This window comes from Megalops cyprinoides, chromosome 24, assembly GCF_013368585.1.
Source record: "Megalops cyprinoides isolate fMegCyp1 chromosome 24, fMegCyp1.pri, whole genome shotgun sequence".
Lineage (NCBI taxonomy): Eukaryota > Metazoa > Chordata > Actinopteri > Elopiformes > Megalopidae > Megalops > Megalops cyprinoides.
The window spans coordinates 7,676,531-7,694,966 of NC_050606.1; the positions used below are offsets into that span (position 1 = coordinate 7,676,531).

Sequence of the window (18,436 nt, forward strand, 5' to 3'; positions counted from 1 at the left end):
TTTTTAACCCTGTTCCTCTTTCTCATACGGCTCAAATCAGCCCCTTCCGTTTTCTTCTGTATGACACGGCGTCCATTTTCACCACAAAAAGGACACCATTAGCATGCATTTCTCAGCAGCTGCAGCTAATAACCTATGGGACACGAGCTACACTGTGGTGTCCTTCAAGCATGACTGCTGTGGCCTACGATTAAACTGACCATGGTTAAACAACACATTGCCAACACAGTCAGCGTCTCTGGCAGCTGGGACAAGTGTTACATAGTTGATAAAAGAGTCTCTGTTCATTGAAGGTTTAACTGAAACCTGAAAATCCCTTTTACTAAAAAAAAAAAAAAAAAAGATGAGCTTAATGATGCACCAATTCCTATGTTTCATAAGAAAAAAAAACTGCCACTGAACATCAAAAAGCCACGAGTGGAGTCAGATATAAGTGGACATCAGCCTCTCGATCTCTGCGGTGAGAGGTGACAGTGACCTCATCCAGAAGGTGTCAGAACTGCACACGTCCCTTTTTCCTGGTGCAGTGATGACATGTTGAGTGACATGCATGGAAGATCAGGTTTTGCCTCTGTTACCTAGAGCTGTCTGGTGAGACTCCATTGGGCGGTCATTACCTGCCATTCAGTTCTAATTTGCCAAGTTTAATTTCCATGTTTATATTAATCGAAACAGTAACAGTCCCTACACTGCTACTACTAGCACCAGCACTAACACTAATACTACTAACACTAATACTACTACTACTCCTACTACTACTGCTACTACTACTACTACTACCAATAATAATAATAATAATAATAATAATAATTGTAAGTGTTTGGTTATGACGATAATGGTGCATGCAATGTTATTTTTCTTCATACTGGCAACAGGAGACCATTGGACCAGAGAAAGTGCTTAACTCAAGCTGTCATAGCTCTCTCACTGATCGTGGACTGCTTACCTGAAGCAGACACTGTGCCACTAAAGAAAGCATTTACTATTGCTGCAACAGATGGGAGCTGAAATGAAACGCACCCCCTCCTGCCAATGTCCTTCCTTGTTTCCCTTCCTTAAACCACTTTCAGACTCATTCCACTTTGCGTACGTAAACACTGTGCTGTGTGTCTCTACATACTCAATACTCCGGGGTTAAAGTAGCCAGTGGGGTGTCCACGTGAGTTGGTAGCATTAACAAACCCTGTGTAACATTAACAGTGCATATGTTCATGTAAAAACTGTGGTCAAAGAGAGATACACTCTATCAGAGCTGAGTTAGCCACACAATCAAGGTGACTTTTTTTCTTCTAAGAAACAATGTTTTATGTTGATAAGACCCCCATTACACATTTTAACCGCTGCTTTGTTTTAATGACTAGACCCTTACTCGAGCAATAGCTGAGTGAGGCCACGACAGCAATCGACCAAAAGACGACGGCTGAGCTGTGCTGTGCTGAGCCCCACCACAGTGGTTGTGCACTTGGCGGCAGGGCATGGAAGGAGTGACTGTGAGGGGAGGTCTGCATGTGAACTTCTGCAAAACACAGGAAATGAGTGGCTCAAAGCGGGGAGCACTTGTCCCAGCGCACATGCCTCTAACACATAGACGAGCCCATGTGACTGAGAGACAGCACGCACGGCCCAGTTTTATGTTACTCCGGTGTTATCTGAGCCAAGGAGAAAGATTTGAAGGTAAGCGGTTTTTATTACTTCTGTATTTTGATGTGTGACATGTACATCATGTTTTCAATCTCCAAGTGGCAAGGCTTTTATTGGAAGGGTTGTTGATTTCATGGAACATTATACAGTGCAAAAAAATGTGGTTGATCTTTTCCTTGCCCCGTAATAGAGATCACAGTTTATCTTTAAAATCAGAAACTGGGTTTTACCTCACAGTGATGGTGTAAATTGTGGGTCTTAATTTTTGAGAAAGGTGTATGGAACATGACAAGTTTCCTGAAGTAACCTTTAGTGGGTAGCATTACATCCTAAGTGACTCCTTTTATTAGATCAGTTAGAGGCATGTTGTAGGATTATTATTTATGGTTTTTAAATATTGTTTTCAGACCAGACTGCTTTTTCATTGCTATTTTTTTAAGTCAGGATAAGAAATGACGTATGCAATTAAGTTTTCACGCTCACCAAAATTTATTTCAATCATCATTTACAACGTTATCATTGTTTTAATGATCACCAGAAATACATTATTGTGTTTTCCAGTTGAAGACATGTAGCATAGTGCTTAAGGAGCAGGACTTGTATCCGAAAGGCTGCCAGTTTGATTCTCCACTCGGGCACTGCTCCTGTACTCTTGGACAAGGTACTTAACCCACAATTGTCTCAGTAAATATCCAGCTGTAGAAATGGATAAAATTGTCAAGAGTGATGTAAATTGCTCTGGATAAGAGTGTAATTTGAAACAAATATGTGATTGTGCTTATACAAAGATTACATTATTTGAGAGGTTGTTCATATCACAGCTAGCTATTTACCAAAGCAAATGGGTATGTTGCTTAAGAGTACAAACACTAGTACTCCACCTAGGAACAAAACTGGCAACCTTTGGGTTACAAGATCTGCCCCTTACCTGATCCAGTTAGATGCACTGAGATAGCCAAGGCTTTGTTGCAATCCCCAGCTTTTTAAAATTGAGGTGGCAGCTCAAGGGAAAAATCACTATTAAGCCCAAAACACGGTGGTTTATTGATTTATCAATGTATACAGCAAATGCAAAACACATCAATAAGTGTCCAATGACTTATTACCTTCTTGTTGGGCAGCACCACTGACCAGTGGGAGGCACCATGTAGTTTGGACATCGTTGCCAAACGATGGTCTGCTATGACATCACAATTCCAAAACTCATGTTGTGTGTCAGTCATGTTTCCTCCAATCACACAGTAACCCACTCACGAGGTGTGTCAGAGTTCACTTGCAGCATACAGCTAGCCTGCAATTCAGTTCAGCTCTTGAAGATCACAGGCTAGCAGGTTGCAAGTGTGTCAGAGTTCAGTGCGAAGGTAGTGTTTCAGAATCTCAGGTTGTTTCCCATGTCTTTGAAAGACAAAAGAGAGAGCCCATTCAGGTTTTAACTGTCAAACAATTTGACTGGAACAGCGTGGGGATAATGTTTTCAGCAAAAACAAAGTCCAGTCGAAAGCATTAAAGCTTCTTAGATGTGGACAAAAAAAGCCTGGGTGTGTCAAGTGTCTCTTCATGTTCTTTTGCGGAGCACTCTGCAAAAATAGAAGTGATTATCGGCCGAAAATATTCTGTCTCGTGTGCCTGTACACCACTACAGTAAGCTCTGTTTGTGTTTAAGATAGTAATGGAAAATTCAAACTGATCCAAATGAGAGACAATGTCTTGCTGTTTTCAGCTTGTGCATACATTTACACTGTGTTTCACTGTGCAGCTGGTCAAAAATAAAAATAAAATACAACTAAATAAAAAGATGGTACCATAGCAGTGCTGTCCCTTCATGCATGTCGCATGAATGTGCCTGCTAACAATCGAAGACTTTTCATTTCAGCCATAATTATGGCTGTAAGCCACTTGTTTTTCTTGTCCGTTAACAAAACATGAAATCATTTCTGTCATTTCAGTTGGCTGCTTTCTTGTTTCCATCTTATAAGGTCAGAGGTGGTGTTTTATACCAAGCCTGTTGCACAATACTATAGAGAGGCAGCAGAGCACTACTGCTGACTTGCTGTGTTGCAACTAAAATACTGGGGTACATTGGGGTACACCAAAACTTCCTGTTTACACAGGCGCAGGTTATTTATGCTGGACTGTGGCCACAGAGCTGTGGTGGCACTAGGTCTGACACTTATTTCCATTCCTGTGCATCAACCAAAGTGCAACCAAGTGCCTGGACATCAACCAAATCAAACGGTTAATAGGGAGTGGTTAAACGCTCTCAGCTTTGGTTGTGTGTTTATTCAGAGCTCAGCTGGAAGGAGCTGATGAACACTTACAATCTGACAGAAGCGCTGGATTTCTGCTTGGTTACACAGGAGTAATTATATACAATGTACATACAGGCCCAAGAGAACGTCATGCACGCTGCATCCACACCTCTTTGACTCAGCCGTAAAAGTAGTTCATAATTTATTTTGTTTCTGGTATAGTTTCATGCCAGGTTTGACTCTATGTACAAAATAACTGTTATTTTGTCTCTTCGAAGCATGTCAACGATGCAGTTAGGCCTGATGTTTAGAACTGCTGTCGAAAGTATGAGGCTTGAGGAAAACGACTTTGGAGCAAACATTTTGCATTCATGCTGTACCAGGGGCTAAAGTGTTGTCATGGAAACTGATCCAAGCAAAGTGGAACAAAGTGGTCACTAACAGATCAACCTGGTGACTTCTTTGGCTGGCTACAAAAAGCTTTTAGAGTCCAAAAACCAAGATACTCATGTGTAACAAAAGGAATTCTGCAATTAGTCTGTAAAAAGTGGAAGAGTCTGCCTGGTGGAAGTGGTCAGGCCATTATAAGAATGCGTTACATGAAACTGAAACCAAAAAAAAAAAAAAAACATCTGAACAGATGCTCTAAAGCAATACCCTTCACAATTGGACGTCACCCTGGAGTTTATCAAATCTCATTTTCAATAAAAAAAAAAAACATTTTGACATTGACTCATGAAATTATGGAAATACCTCCACCTGTCTGAAACCACAGACAGGCATGTGGTATTATAACCTTTATCATTTTATGAACCACCTTCATGATAGGGGACGGCACTGAAGTCTGTACTGTAGTCACAGTAATGCTGAAAATACCCCAGCAGCCCACAACACGTACACACAGCTCCTTTTGTCACAGAAACATTTTTGGGGACATTTTTGAGTAATCCATATTGTGTTATTATATTATAAATATGACTGTGCTCATGTTGTTGGTGGTATTGTGGAGTAAAAGCACAAAGGGAGAATTTTCAAGGGTGGTTTCATGAGGTTTCTCTCTTCTGAAAGAATTTGTGAGTATTTATCCTGATCTGTTTTCATGGGCTTGGCAATAGCCAGTGTCATCATGAGCCTCTCAGTAAATGCCAGACTCACAATGAAATTTAGCATTTTTTTCATGTAACTTCTATGTTTTGACAACTGTCGTGTCAAGGGTGACACATGTGGTCCCACAACACAAAGGAATCTGGAGACTGGCTTTTAGACAGAGCGCTATCAGCGTGAAAGAGCTGGTGTCAGCTCTGTATGCTGACTGTACTGCTCTGTGCTTATCTCTCCCTGAACCTGCTGCAGCTCTCTCTGTGGTTCAGTGGTGGTTAGGACTCTGAAACATGGCTGCCATTTCTACATTCCTGTGGCTTTCAGCACATTTTATAGCTCAAACGTTATCTCTAATCCTGGTATTAAATGATCCGTGTACAAAGATTTGTGGACCGACCTTGATTGTCTTGCCTTTGATTATTATTATATCTGTGATTATCTAAAAAAAAGTGTTGAAGTTGAGTCCATTTTGACTGGTTTCATTCCACAGTCATAATTTGTATGTGTAAATAGTCAAAAGAGAAGTGTTACCACACTCTAGCACACTGGAGACGCTGCTAACCTCCACCCTGGCCTATCAAACCTACCCATCAAATCCTAATGTCTGTTCCTTGTTTCTCCCTGATACATGACCAATGTATAATTTATGTCACATTCCATAAACAGAGCATAGGTTACTCCGATACAATCCTGAAAAAGGGAATATTACACTTGAAGTAACAAATGGTTCTGTACCAGTCATGATGTATACTGTATACACCTATGTTTTTTGCACTCTCTGAGTTCATTGATTCACCCTGCGGACTAATGATGATCACCAATACTAAATGCCCGTACGTGCCAACTGATAGATGAAACACCTGCAGATACAAAACTTGCCTCACTGCATCTGGTCAAAAGCTGTATTAACACAGAGCTTCCAAGGTCAAGCATGAAAAAAAGTATCTCAAGCACTTCTTCTTTTAGAGGTCACATCCCCTTTCACAACCTCACAGTATATATGAGTGTGAGAGAATATACATACTTATACACTTATGCATACATACATATACACATACAAGTTTAATGACCAGGACAGGCCATTCAGACTAGCCAGGCTCATAATTTTATCTATAGTCCAGAGTGTATCTAGGACTGTGGCAAGCAATCTTGGACTGTTTCAGGCTATAAATATGTAGGCATAAATGAATATATTGCATTTGCTTAGCAGATATTCTTGTACAGAGAGACTTACATAGCTTACGATGTTTACATGTCATCTATTTATGTTGGTGGAAATTGTCTGAGGCAACTTGGATAACCTGTGCTTCCCAAGGGTGCCAACCACTATATTCCTGAACCAGAAACCTTGGGGATACAAACCTCTCTCTTTATCACTATGTCACAGTTTGTATAGGGGAAATATCTCCCTAGTTTTTAATTTTTTCCTGATATTAGGTTGATTTATCAAATGGGCTTCTTTTGAGTTTCATTTGCATACATCCTGAATTTAACAGAAGATAGACATGTGTTGTTTGAGGAAAATTATAATAAAATTAGCTTTATGCAGCATTTCTCTAAATATATGCACACTGCCAGCCTGAAATCATATAAATAGTGTCAGTCAGCAGGACTCAAAGATGTGACCTTCTGATTTCAAAGATTGTGTCAGAGCCATCAAACTTTACTGCCTGCGTAGCCAGAGCGATAATGTTCTGAGAAATTGATGTCAAAGCATTAACTGCAAATAAAATAGCAGACGAGACTTCTCAACTCAACATTTGTTGAGTTGGTAGTTCCTTTAGTGAGTTTTATGTGAGTCTAATCTTTCTTGATCATATATGTGCTCTTTCAACTATACCTGCAATTTGATTTAGTCATTTTTGAAAATTTGACTTTCAACCAATTGCTGTCATGTCCGATAGGCTCCATACTGATTTGGCATAGTCCCTTAGCTTCCTACTAATTTAAATGTTTTTAGTTGGGGAGATAGCAGTGGAAGAGGAAAAAGACAAAGAACATCAACAACAAGAACAAGGACAAGAAGAAAAAGAAGAAAAAAATCAAGAGTGACAACACAGTTCTTAATAACAGGGTTTCCTAAGTGCCATACACCAGTTATCCAATGTGATTTACAGTAGTTGCACGTTACATATTATCCAGAAGCTGTCCGAAGAAAAGGTGCTTTAAAGTCAAACATACTTTCTGACAGAGTTGTCTCTTTTCAATGCGGTTCATTCTACTCAGTTTATCTGTTAGCTGGGTGTTTGCTAGTTTATCTCCCTTTATTTATTGGTAACAAAAAGGTTTCGAAATACTTTTCAGACACTTACATGCTGTTTTATTCTGACAGATGGATGACATAGATGCAATGTTCAGCGAAATGCTGGGAGAGATGGACCTGCTAACACAGGTGAGTCCTGCCTGCACCCTGCAGCTGTGGTTAACTGTCCGTTTTAATGGTTTGTAGACATTTCCTATAATCCATTGCTTGGTCTGGCTCTATGTGTAGAATCCCATTTAATGCCACAAGTCACTTCTAGAATTGATGAGGCACATGTGAGTTTATGGCAAAAACTAAGCGCTAGTGCTGTGAGAGTGAAGCTTCACGAAAGGGTGAAGCTGTCATACATTCTCAACTGCTCACTGATTTGAACCAATCAGTCTTTACTGCTGAGAGAAGCATTATTTTATGGGTTCCAGTGATGGATCCTCACTTTTATCAAAAGTGATAAACACCAATACCAGTATATATATAGGTGTTGATCAGAGTATTTATGAATATGCAAAGATCATTATGGATAACAGATTATGTCCTCCAACTCCCCACCCTGGAGCACAGGACCTTTTTGTTTTTGTTCAGAATTAGTTTTTCTGCATACAAATACACTGATAGTTCAAAATATCACAGTTATAACCCATATATGTTGCTCTTATTGAAGTATTCTACTGATTTTTGGTTTTCAGTTTTTTATTTTATCAGAAATTAATTTACATAGATCATTTGGAGGCAGAAGGGCTAACTGCTGTGAATTTTATAGGGCTAATGAGCCCTAGAATAACCAATAACACTGGCATATTTGCTACATTTTTCATAGAGTTCATCATATGTTATTATGCTGTTTTCTAAAAGTGTCGTGCACCGTAAGATCTGTTGACAAGTTTCTTGTCTAAATCGAATGTCTTTGTTTCTGCACCCTGCAGAGTTTAGGATTGGAAACTCTGCCCCCCGAACTTCCATCCAGCTCCCATCAAGAGCGCAACTTCTCCATCGGTTTCACGGATTTGAATGGTAAGCAGCATGCAAATCACAAATATTTTTAACGATGGTTTCCCCACGCAGAAGTTGGCCCTCACAGTTTACATGTGGATGGAAACTGTTCTTCAAGCATAGTGTATTAGAATAATTATTTCTGAAGTTTTTTTACAGTTGGGTATAGAGTCTACAGTACCCACTATTCCACACTATTCCAGTAGGTTTGATGAGTGTCTACATATGGTGGAATATTATGCAAGATACTGCTGAACTAAAAAAAAAAAAAACCACTTTTCCTTATTCTTACAGTCCAGTGGTCAGAAGTGACCTTTGAGTGTAAAGTGAAAGTAGTAAAAACTCTCGGGAGACCGTAGGCAAATTTCTGCATTCTGCCATCTGTCAGTGAATTCACAACAACAAACTGCACTTCTCAACCTCAGTACATGAGTAGTGTTGCAAATAGGTACATTTGCCTTTCATTTAAGACCATGAGTTTTGAAATTCAAGTTGTGCCCTTTTTTCACACTGCCTTTACAATGCTTTGCCTTTGAGGCATAAACTAACATCTGCTTACCAGTTAATTGAAATATTCAATCCAATTGGCCAGTACCAATGTGTTTGTGTTGTTTGACTGATGGATCAAATCAACTGACTTGCCCTTCTGAATATATTCTATTACATTGTGTTATTTTTATTTAGCAGATGCTCTTATCCAGAGCAACTTATACAGATTAAAATTTTACATGTTACCCATTTATACAGCTGGATATTTATTCTGGGATAAGTACCTTTCCCAAGGGTACAGTAGCAGTGCCCCAGCAGGGAATTGAAACAGCAACCTTTTGGTTACAAGCCCTGCTCTTTATCACCATACCACCTTATACCATACCACACTTACACCAGTTTTATTCTTGCACGTGAAACGTCAGTTAAGTTTTTTCCACCTGCATGTCTTTTTCAGAGTCTCTGAATGAACTGGAAGACAAAGACTTGGACGCATTAATGGCCGACCTAGTGGCAGACCTGAACAATACAGAGGAGAAGCTGACAGCCAGTAAAAGCACCCCCTCACAGGCCCAGCTGGACCCCCCCAGCCTGCCTCCCCCCCTGAAGGACTGCGCCCCCTCTGCTCTCCCCGCACCCCCTAGCACTATCATTCCCACTCCCGCGCCCCCAGCAGCCTCCTTCCAGGCCCCACCACCTCCACAGCCCTCGAAATCCCTGCCACCGGTAACCAGCTATGGCTCTCCCACCTACACTACATTACATTCATTTAGCAGACGCTCTTAGCCAGAGTGACTTCCAGCCCGAAAGAACAGAAGTGTCATCCATTGAAGTCAAATGAGCAACAGTGAGTCAGGCCAGTGAGTGTGAGCATAACATTGTTCAAGCCCTACCACGAGTTTAGTTGTGCCACCTGACTAAATGACCTAGAATGCTCTCCCACCTACATACGGTTTCCTGATCTTATCCAAATCAATTTACATTTTACCTGACAGCTTTCTACCCATCCATTGACAGGGCTGGGTATTTAGGCAATTAGGGTTACATATCTTGCCCAAGACAACAGCAGTGTTTTCTGGGACTAGAATGAGCAATCTTTTGGTTACAACAAACCCTGCTACTTATCGCTACACTTGATAAATACCATGCATTATGCATTCATTCACAAAGGCCTGTCGGGACTCAGGCACGGACCACGAGGGCTCCAATTACAGGCGTTTATTAGCAGAATCCTCAAACAAGCAGGCAGTCCAAAAACAGGCAGGGTCAAAATACCAGGTAAGCAGTCCAAGGGCAAAACAGGGATCAAAAACAGAAACAGGCAGGGTCAAACCTTGAAGGCAGGCAGATCAGGACAGAAGGGCAGGCAAAAACAATGTCGAGGAACAGGCGAGGCAAAAACCAGCAAAATCCAAACAGGGTAAACAGGCGGGAAACAAGACAGGCAGAAACACTGAAACGATCTGGCAAACAACACAGAGACAAGCAGGGTAGATATAGGGCTGGGCTGATTAGGAGATGGGAAGCAGGTGTGCAGGCAGGCGGGTGGAGACAATCAGGTGGGCGGAGACAGGGCGGAGAGCGGGGCAGGGCTAGAACACAAGGAAAACAAAGGCACATGGACAGGGAAAAACAAAAACACAACAGCTAGGGGGCGGAGCCCTGACAGCCTTAGCCAGCAGATTTCGTGTACCAAATCGAACAATATTAGACTTTCTGAGGAGAAGTTTTTTCTGGGAGGAGCTCTCTTTGGGGAAGACTGGACTCTGTTCCTGTTTCATCTAGAGATTTGCTGTCTTGATCCGCAATCAGGCATTTCAGTGTCCACACAATGTATAAATGTTTGTTCTGTCGTTTTTTGCTTGCATTGATTTGAACAGATTTTTTATTTGATGTATTATTTTGCTGACTGGAATGAATGACTCTGCCTCATTCATTTTTTTACAGGAAGAGATTGAAGCACAGGCTAAATCTGACAAAATCAAACTGGCCCTGGAAAAGCTGAAAGAGGCCAAAGTCAAAAAGGTAACACCTTTAAAAGTGCTGCTCCCCCACTGAAATAATACAGTTTTGCAGATTTGCAGTACTGTCTAAGCCATTGCATACCATCATGTAAAATTGGTATGTATATAATAACAAAGATTAAATAAATATGTTACAGAACAGCTATGTGTAGGTTCACTGCAGCATCTTAGTAATGGTGGGTTCCTTTTGGGACTCTGCAGCATCTTACTGATGGTGGGTCCCTCTTCGGTGGCTATAGCATCTTAGTGACAGTGGGGTCCTATTGGGTGGCTACAGCATCTTAGTGATGGTGGGTTCCTCTTGGGTGGCTACAGCATCTTAGTGACAGTGGTGTCCTATTGGGTGGCTACAGCATCTTAGGGATGGTGAGCTCCTCTTGGGTGGCTACAGCATCTTAGTGATGGCGGGTTCATTTTGCTTCACAATAGCTGGTGATTAAAGTCCTCATGAACGACGGCAGCTCAAAGACCCTGATGGTGGATGAGAGGCAGACAGTGCGGGACGTCCTGGACAACCTTTTCGAGAAGACACATTGCGACTGTGGTGTGGACTGGACTCTGTACGAGACCAACCCTGAGCTGCAGATAGGTGAGGCGCACTTTCGTCCTTATTTATATCCACGCAAGTCAGAGCACAATCCAAAATCAAAGGAATACATTATAAAATGCTCTACATCGTTGTCACTTTCACTTTGTGTACAATAGTTTGCAGTTATTATTGCGGAATATTTTGTATTGTGATCATGTTTTGCAATGTAATGTATATTCTATATTGTTTAATATATGCATAAGATTTCATTTATATATACACATACATACATTGCGCATTTCAGAATAGACTAAGGTGTGTATAGTCTGGATAACATAGTTAACATACATTTAGTTTGCCTGAGGGTAGATGCAGGCCTTCTGCAAAGGCATATGTTGCTACAGGTGATGGTGTGGTTAGGTACATACCGCCACTGTGACAAACACATGAGCCATTCATCTTATGCCAGTACAACTGGTTCAATGTCTCTGGATTCAATACTTTCAGTAACCATGTGCAGCAATTATTCTGTGATGTCTATTAATCTCATGATGTCTTAAAAGTGTTTTTAAAGGGCTGAATATGCTTCCTGCTTGTGTCGTTAACACTTGACACTAAAATACTGACAAAAAGGTGGACATCACTCAAAAGCTCTCAAGGAGTGGCAGTGATTATATGGGCGTAGTCCTGCTCAAAAGAAGATCAGCTTGGGTCTTGAGGAAGTTCCCCTTGCGTTTTTCTTCAGGGTTGACTCAAAGCCTACGCATATGTATATTATATATCTGCTGTCTCCATTTCTGGGCACCACACTACAGAAAAGTACAGACAGAAGCAACAACTTTGGTTTTGACTATCAGAGAACATAAGTATATAAATGTATTTACCATCAGTCGTTTTTTTTTTTTTTTTCTTCAAAAAAATGGCATGATCATTTCGTAAGAGTTTAATAATAAGAAGCCCAGGCACCCACCCTTACACTGGAAACATAAATCTGAAATGACACTGCTTTTTATAATATGAAATTGTTATACACAGTGAGCCAGAGTGGGATGTGCAATGAAGTGATCAGGATTTTGATATTGATTATATATAACATGTATGCAAAATATAGGCATGTATGTCTTGTAACTGCATGTGCTCTCTCAACAGAAAGAGGATTTGAAGACCACGAGTATTTAGTGGAGCCTTTGTCTGCATGGACACGAGACAGTGAAAACAAAATTGTTTTTCTGGAGAGGCCGGATAAGTACGCTGTTTTCAAGAACCCTCAGGTAAACAATATATTCGGCAAAAGGACGGCAGGAAGATAGAGAGAAAAAAGAGACAAAGCAGGAGAGAGATGTGGGTTTGTCATGTAGCTCCGAAATAGAACACAGGTGCACAGCGAGCGTGTTAAAGGCAAACGTATAACAGGTAACATCTGTGAAAAGGCCTTATCACCTCATCAAAAGACGGAACAATGAACTCAAACCTGTTTTCAAGTGCGTGGAATGTTTCAGAAAACCATGTTAGAAAAAGAAAATTTGAGAAATTTGCTCGCTGACCAACGGAGATCACCATATCTCTGAAGGCCAGGAACGTGCGGCGATGTTAAAAGCTCCACATCGTATTTAAATATTGAGCAAGCGGTGTTCTGCGTCCGTCTTAGCAACCTGGGATTCAGCTACTGTTGTGATGCAAACACAGAACGGTCTGTCTCGTCGTCCTCAGCACCTGTGTGTTTACATCAACAAAACCATTATCTTGATGTGCAGCGGCCCGTATGTGAAAGGAAAAACTAAGTGTATGACTTCATCGAACTTTATTATAGCAGTTTGAGTGGAGATAAACTGATAATGCATTTTCAGAATAACAGCTGTAAGTTCCTTGTAAGAAAATATAGCAGATGGTGGCTGTTCTCTTTTCCTGGCCAGGTGTCCTTATTGCAGGGTGGAACTCATTTTCCTCTCTCCTTTTACGAATTAATCATCGTAGTAATGTCTGCAGTTTGGTGCCTTTCTTTATGGTCTTATTCCACGTACAGGGAATTGTTCTACACAGAGGTCAATACAAATGCTTTTACAAAGCAGTACAAAATAATATGAAGTTAAAAATCGATTTAATGCTTTGTTACAACACAAAGACTTATAATAATGTCATTGACATGTTGACAAAGAAGTGCATGGCTATCATACATTCGCCTGCTACAGTGCCACAGCTCTATTCCCTGAGAGGCTGTAAGGACACTGTTTTGTGTTTAAGAAGATAAAAGTCTGAAAAAGAGAGATGGATGAAACAGTGCTGTGAAACAGTGCTGACACAGAGGCCACACTCTCTGGATCTTTATAATACTAACTAAATAATTATTGTGCCTGGTACATATTTTTACACATTTTTTCACATTTTTCTCTATTGTCTGTCTTTCCCTCTAGAACTACTATCTTTGGAAGAAAGATAAAAATGCTCTGAAGGACATGAAAGACAGAGACAAAGAGTCTCTTTTGGTGGTGAGTTGTAAATCCAGGCCCTCTAACGAGGAGTGGAGTGAGAGAACTCCTTTTGGGATTAGGCTCTAATTTAATGCTCTACAATGAAACATATCTTGCAAATTTTGTTTTATATAAATTTTAATTTCTGTTTTTTGGATGTTAATGCTACCCTGCATTATGTGAGGGTTTTCGGTGTTTGTTAGATATGCTTTAATAATTCTGTATGTATGTTTTCTGTTAGATGTATCTTCTGCTTTTGCAGTCGGACCAGATTAATTGGATCCCAGACCCCACTATATGTAGCACAATGGCATGGATATCACTATCAAAGAATTTGGAACAGATTGATGATGGCAACTGATTGGTAATTGATTTATCGTGTTCTGTAACTATAGGAGAATTTCTGCAGAGCTTCCATCATTGTGCCAGACCTTGAAGGAGCTCTTTTTCTGAAGGAGGATGGGAAGAAGTCCTGGAAACGTCGATACTTTCTGCTGCGGGCCTCTGGAATTTATTACGTGCCCAAAGGAAAGACTAAGGTCAGAAGTCAGCGCGCTCTTAATTTGGCACAAGATGATCATTCCTGCCTTGTTATTTCCATTAATGTTGCATTTGTATCATCAGATATCATTGATATTCCTGTTACCATAAGCGATAATAAATACACTCATTCATTGTCATGAATATTCTGGTGTGTGTTCTGCAACATATTGAATGATCAAGTTTTAGCATAATAGTTCATATGACTGAAAGTCATTCACACTAAGCTGTAATTTAAGAGAGACTTCCAAAAGGTAGTCAAAACTGAAAGGTTGCTGGTTCGATTCCCCGCTGTGGCACTGCTGCTGTACCCTTGGGTAAGGTACTTAACCAACAATTGCCTCAGTAAACATCCAGCTGCATAGCTGGATAACATTGTTACAAAAAAAACTGTAACTGATGTAAGTTGCTCTGGATAAGAGTGCCTGCTAAATGCCAGTCATGAAAGACTTACTTGTTATGTCACGCATCAGTGGCACCAGCAGCGTCTCCTTCCCTGAGCCACTGAGCAACATATCACGTTGAACTTGACCTGGGGCCTCATGGATTTTGATTGGTTCACTCTCTCCCCTTGTAGTCCTCGAGTGACCTAGCGTGCTTCATACAGTTTGACAACGTGAACGTCTACTACGGCATGGAGTACAAAAACAAGTTCAAAGCACCAACAGAGTTCTGTTTCGTCCTCAAGGTAAGGTCAGGTTGCTAGTCACATGACCGTTGGGCTGTGCAATGGTGCCACGGTTTGTCTGTATTGATTGAACTCTTAGCTCTTAACTATTGTCATTCATCCAGAGAAGGAATGCAATACTGTAGGGGACAAGAAGAAAATGAAGAAGTTTTACACTGCCATAACAGCACATTTTAAGTGTTGGCCACAGAAGACATATTAAAATACAAGGCTAAACAGTGTGAAACTTTAGTTATGTGTGTTTTGGGGAAGTCTTACCGTAGAGTGCAGACAGTAAGTGATTCAAGGATGATACACACTTACGCAGCAATATTTTAAGCAATGAAAGCCTCTTTCACCAGTATGTATGTGAGGAAGAATAATAATTGGCAATTCAAAGTGTTAAGCCTGAACGGGAAGATGTATTCTTCAGTAACTTAAAGCCATTATGTTAAAGCATAGATTTGATGTGTGTGCTCTGCTTGTCATGATAGTATGGAGTTGATATATGCAGGATGACTTAATTTGTTATCGTCACAGTGACACACATGTAAAGAATAGCACATTTTCAGAGCTGAAGAAGGCAGCTCTTGAATCCTGAATACAATGCCAGAGTCAGAGTACATTAGCTTGCAAATGAGCCATAGAGGGCCTCACATGAGGTGGCTGTCACTGCTGTATATAAATGTACTTCATCAGAGCTTCACAGTTGTGGTTAGCACATCTGAATGACTGTGCAAGGCTCATCATATGGCATCCCATCTCGGCTTTGACGTAAAACCGCTGTAGCGCCTTTAGAGCACTTTGCAGTGAAGAGAGGGCTGACTCATTTCTGCCACCACTAATGTGTAGCAACCATTTGGGTGAGGTGTGACACTAACTCACCAGCTGAGGTGATGGTTTCTAGGGATTGATAAGACTGAGACAGTGAGATGGAGACTTTGACCAGTGCACCCTGGAACACCTAACTTTTTTGCTGCCCAAAGTGCTGCCTGTCAGGAATTTGATCTGAATGCCGACTAGTCAAATTCCACTTGAGGCAGGCATCATTGTGAAAAGCTCACCCTAGAATTTTGTGAAATTAATTTTGAAGCAGCCACCACACAAATTGGCGATTTTTATAAATGAAAGAGCTACAACAACATGTTGTAACATCAATATTGAAAGGGCCACAAACTGTGCTTGTGTCACAAAGGCTAGCAGGTAATCTATTGTGTCAGGTTACTGATTTGGACCTTTCTGCTCCAGCACCCTCAGATCCAGAAGGAGTCCCAGTACATCAGATACCTGTGCTGTGACGATCAGTGGACGATGACCCTCTGGGTGACCAGCATCCGAATTGCCAAGGTGAGCCCTGAAAAAAAAAAAAAAAAAAAAAAGACTGAAACTACAGTTGTGAGGTTTAGAATCTACAAAGTCCAGTGACATTTGCACAGCTGAAAATAACTTAGTAACTCTGTACAGCATTTTAGCAAGGATAAGACAAACGCTTCTCTGAAATGAGGGGCACCTGCTCTAATAGGCAGACGATGACCATGTTATTTGTAGCCATGTGAGGTGAGTGCTTTTGTTTTCCCATCAGTATGGCACGACACTGTATGAAAACTACAAGGCTGCCCTGAGGAAAGCCCCTGGGACTTCGGTATGGACGAACCGCACTGTTTCCACCCCCTCAGTACCCTCCCCCGCCCCAAAAGGTGAGAGGAGCCACATGCCTGTACTCTTATGGTTTCAATGCTAAAAAAACACCTTGCACAAAGTAGATTAAATGATGTGGTTGCCATGCAACCAAACTATTCCCTTCTTAGGGAAACTGTAATGATTCTCGATTCATTGTATGTCATAATCAATAAGTTGCTGAGTTAAAAAAAAAAAAATCTGGTTGGTGGAGAGAAACAGACCTTTTGTAATAAAGTGAAATGCTAGTGTGTGTAATTTCTGTGGAGTAAGTGATTTAATATGCCTTTCTCTATTTTCCCAGCTAAAGCTGCCAATGGACATGGTCCCCAGGCCCCATTACAACCCACACCTGTCACCACTATCATTTCTGAGGCTCAGGTATGAGAAGGCTATGACAACTCCTTTTTATTTACATACTGTAGGTCCATGTTACCAAGGGTGAACTTAAGAAATTATAATCAGGTCTGCTTGAAGATACAGTAATATGAATCACATCCGTTTCAGGTGCAGTGATTGCAGCAGATTTTTGGTCATTTTTATATATCACACCATGTAACCTGTTGAAAGAAAGCTGTAAAACAGAATCTTACAGGGACTCAGTCAGTGTCACTAAGCAGATTTGCGGAACATAGGCATCGGTTTGCAAAGCTACGTACTCAGCCAAGCTGCTGTCTCGGCCAAAATTCTGAAGGAGTCACTGGGCTCTCTTTTGCATAAAATCATACAGAGTAAGTATAAAACATTACACAGCATGCATCCAGACAACAAGGCCACTGCTGCTAATATGAGCAGGGGTCGAGCAGATGCCTCTCAGACTCATTTGGTGAGCAGTTTGTTTGGCCGGAGGAATCTATGCGGAAGAGAGTGTTTGGAAACCCCCTGCCTGTAGCTGGCAGCGATCCTAGAATAGCAGAGTTTGTGAAGTGGTCATCGTTCTTGCTAAATTGGCTGACGGTGTCGACCCAGGCATCTGCTTCTGCCGTCTGTGTGCATTAAGGAGCAGTCTGAACAGGGCCTCTCTGAAGCACACACTGAACTGGAATAGATTACAACCACAGCTATGGTTAGGGGGCTCCATGACACAATAGAACAGGTGTTATGAGATCTTTGAATATGAATATGAATGTGAACATGAATAGGCTGCAGTGCTTCAGCCTTTTCCGTCTCAGATTTGAATTTTTTTTACAGCATCTACGCTTTCCTTGACGCTCAGATCGTATGAAAATAGGTTTAATAATAAATCTAAATAGATGTCAAAGATTATTTTGATTTTAATTTGTGTTTTTGTGTGTTTAAAAGGATCACCATGGTAATGAGGCCACTCCGTCTTCGTGGAGGCCTACAGCTGCCGCAGAAACGGTCCGGCCACCCACGCTGCCTAATGCTGCTGTGTTCCCGCCGCCCCCGCCGCCAGCCTCCGCCAGCCCTGTGCCCTCACCCAGAATGGTCAAACGCCCCCCTGCCGGCGCTCATCAACACTGTGACACCCCTCCTCCCCCACCCCCAGAGGACTACCTGCCCCCTCCTCCAGACGACTTCCTAGAGCCGCCCCCAGACTTCGTTCCCCCTCCCCCTCCAGGCTATAGGCTGAACCCGGCAGCGTGCAGGGACATTCCCCCTGCTAGACCGCCACCCCCTGGGACTTCAGCCAGCCCGGTTCCCGCCCAGAGGAAAATACCCCCGCCTCCTCCCAAGAGGACGACACCTGTTGCAACAGCAACCTCTGGGGGTAACATGTCATAAGTTTCAGACGCTATGAAGAAACAACAGAATAGTATTCGAAAATGACTGGACGTAT

General features: G+C 41.5%; 1 protein-coding gene across 1 annotated transcript; it reads left to right on the top strand.

The window, feature by feature from the left end:
* Window positions 1–1,593: 1,593 nt before the first annotated feature.
* Window positions 1,594–18,436, top strand: LOC118771533 (amyloid beta A4 precursor protein-binding family B member 1-interacting protein-like). Its single transcript, XM_036519540.1, has 14 exons — window positions 1,594–1,674; window positions 7,324–7,383; window positions 8,175–8,262; window positions 9,188–9,456; window positions 10,678–10,755; window positions 11,184–11,343; window positions 12,433–12,554; window positions 13,695–13,769; window positions 14,147–14,290; window positions 14,869–14,979; window positions 16,207–16,305; window positions 16,541–16,655; window positions 16,940–17,016; window positions 17,938–18,436. The coding sequence occupies exons 2-14, from the start codon at window positions 7,324–7,326 to the stop codon at window positions 18,379–18,381; spliced, it is 1,842 nt and encodes a 613-aa protein (XP_036375433.1). The 5' UTR covers window positions 1,594–1,674; the 3' UTR covers window positions 18,382–18,436.

What these genes read in the sequence shown, in the direction of transcription:
- LOC118771533 (XM_036519540.1), top strand. Translation starts at nt 7,324, where the DNA reads ATGGATGACATAGATGCAATGTTCAGCGAAATGCTGGGAGAGATGGAC. An exon ending in CCTCGAAATCCCTGCCACCG is followed by an intron (nt 9,457 to 10,677) that starts GTAACCAGCTAT and finishes ATTTTTTTACAG; the next exon opens with GAAGAGATTGAAGCACAGGC. An exon ending in CCAGCATCCGAATTGCCAAG is followed by an intron (nt 16,306 to 16,540) that starts GTGAGCCCTGAA and finishes TTTTCCCATCAG; the next exon opens with TATGGCACGACACTGTATGA.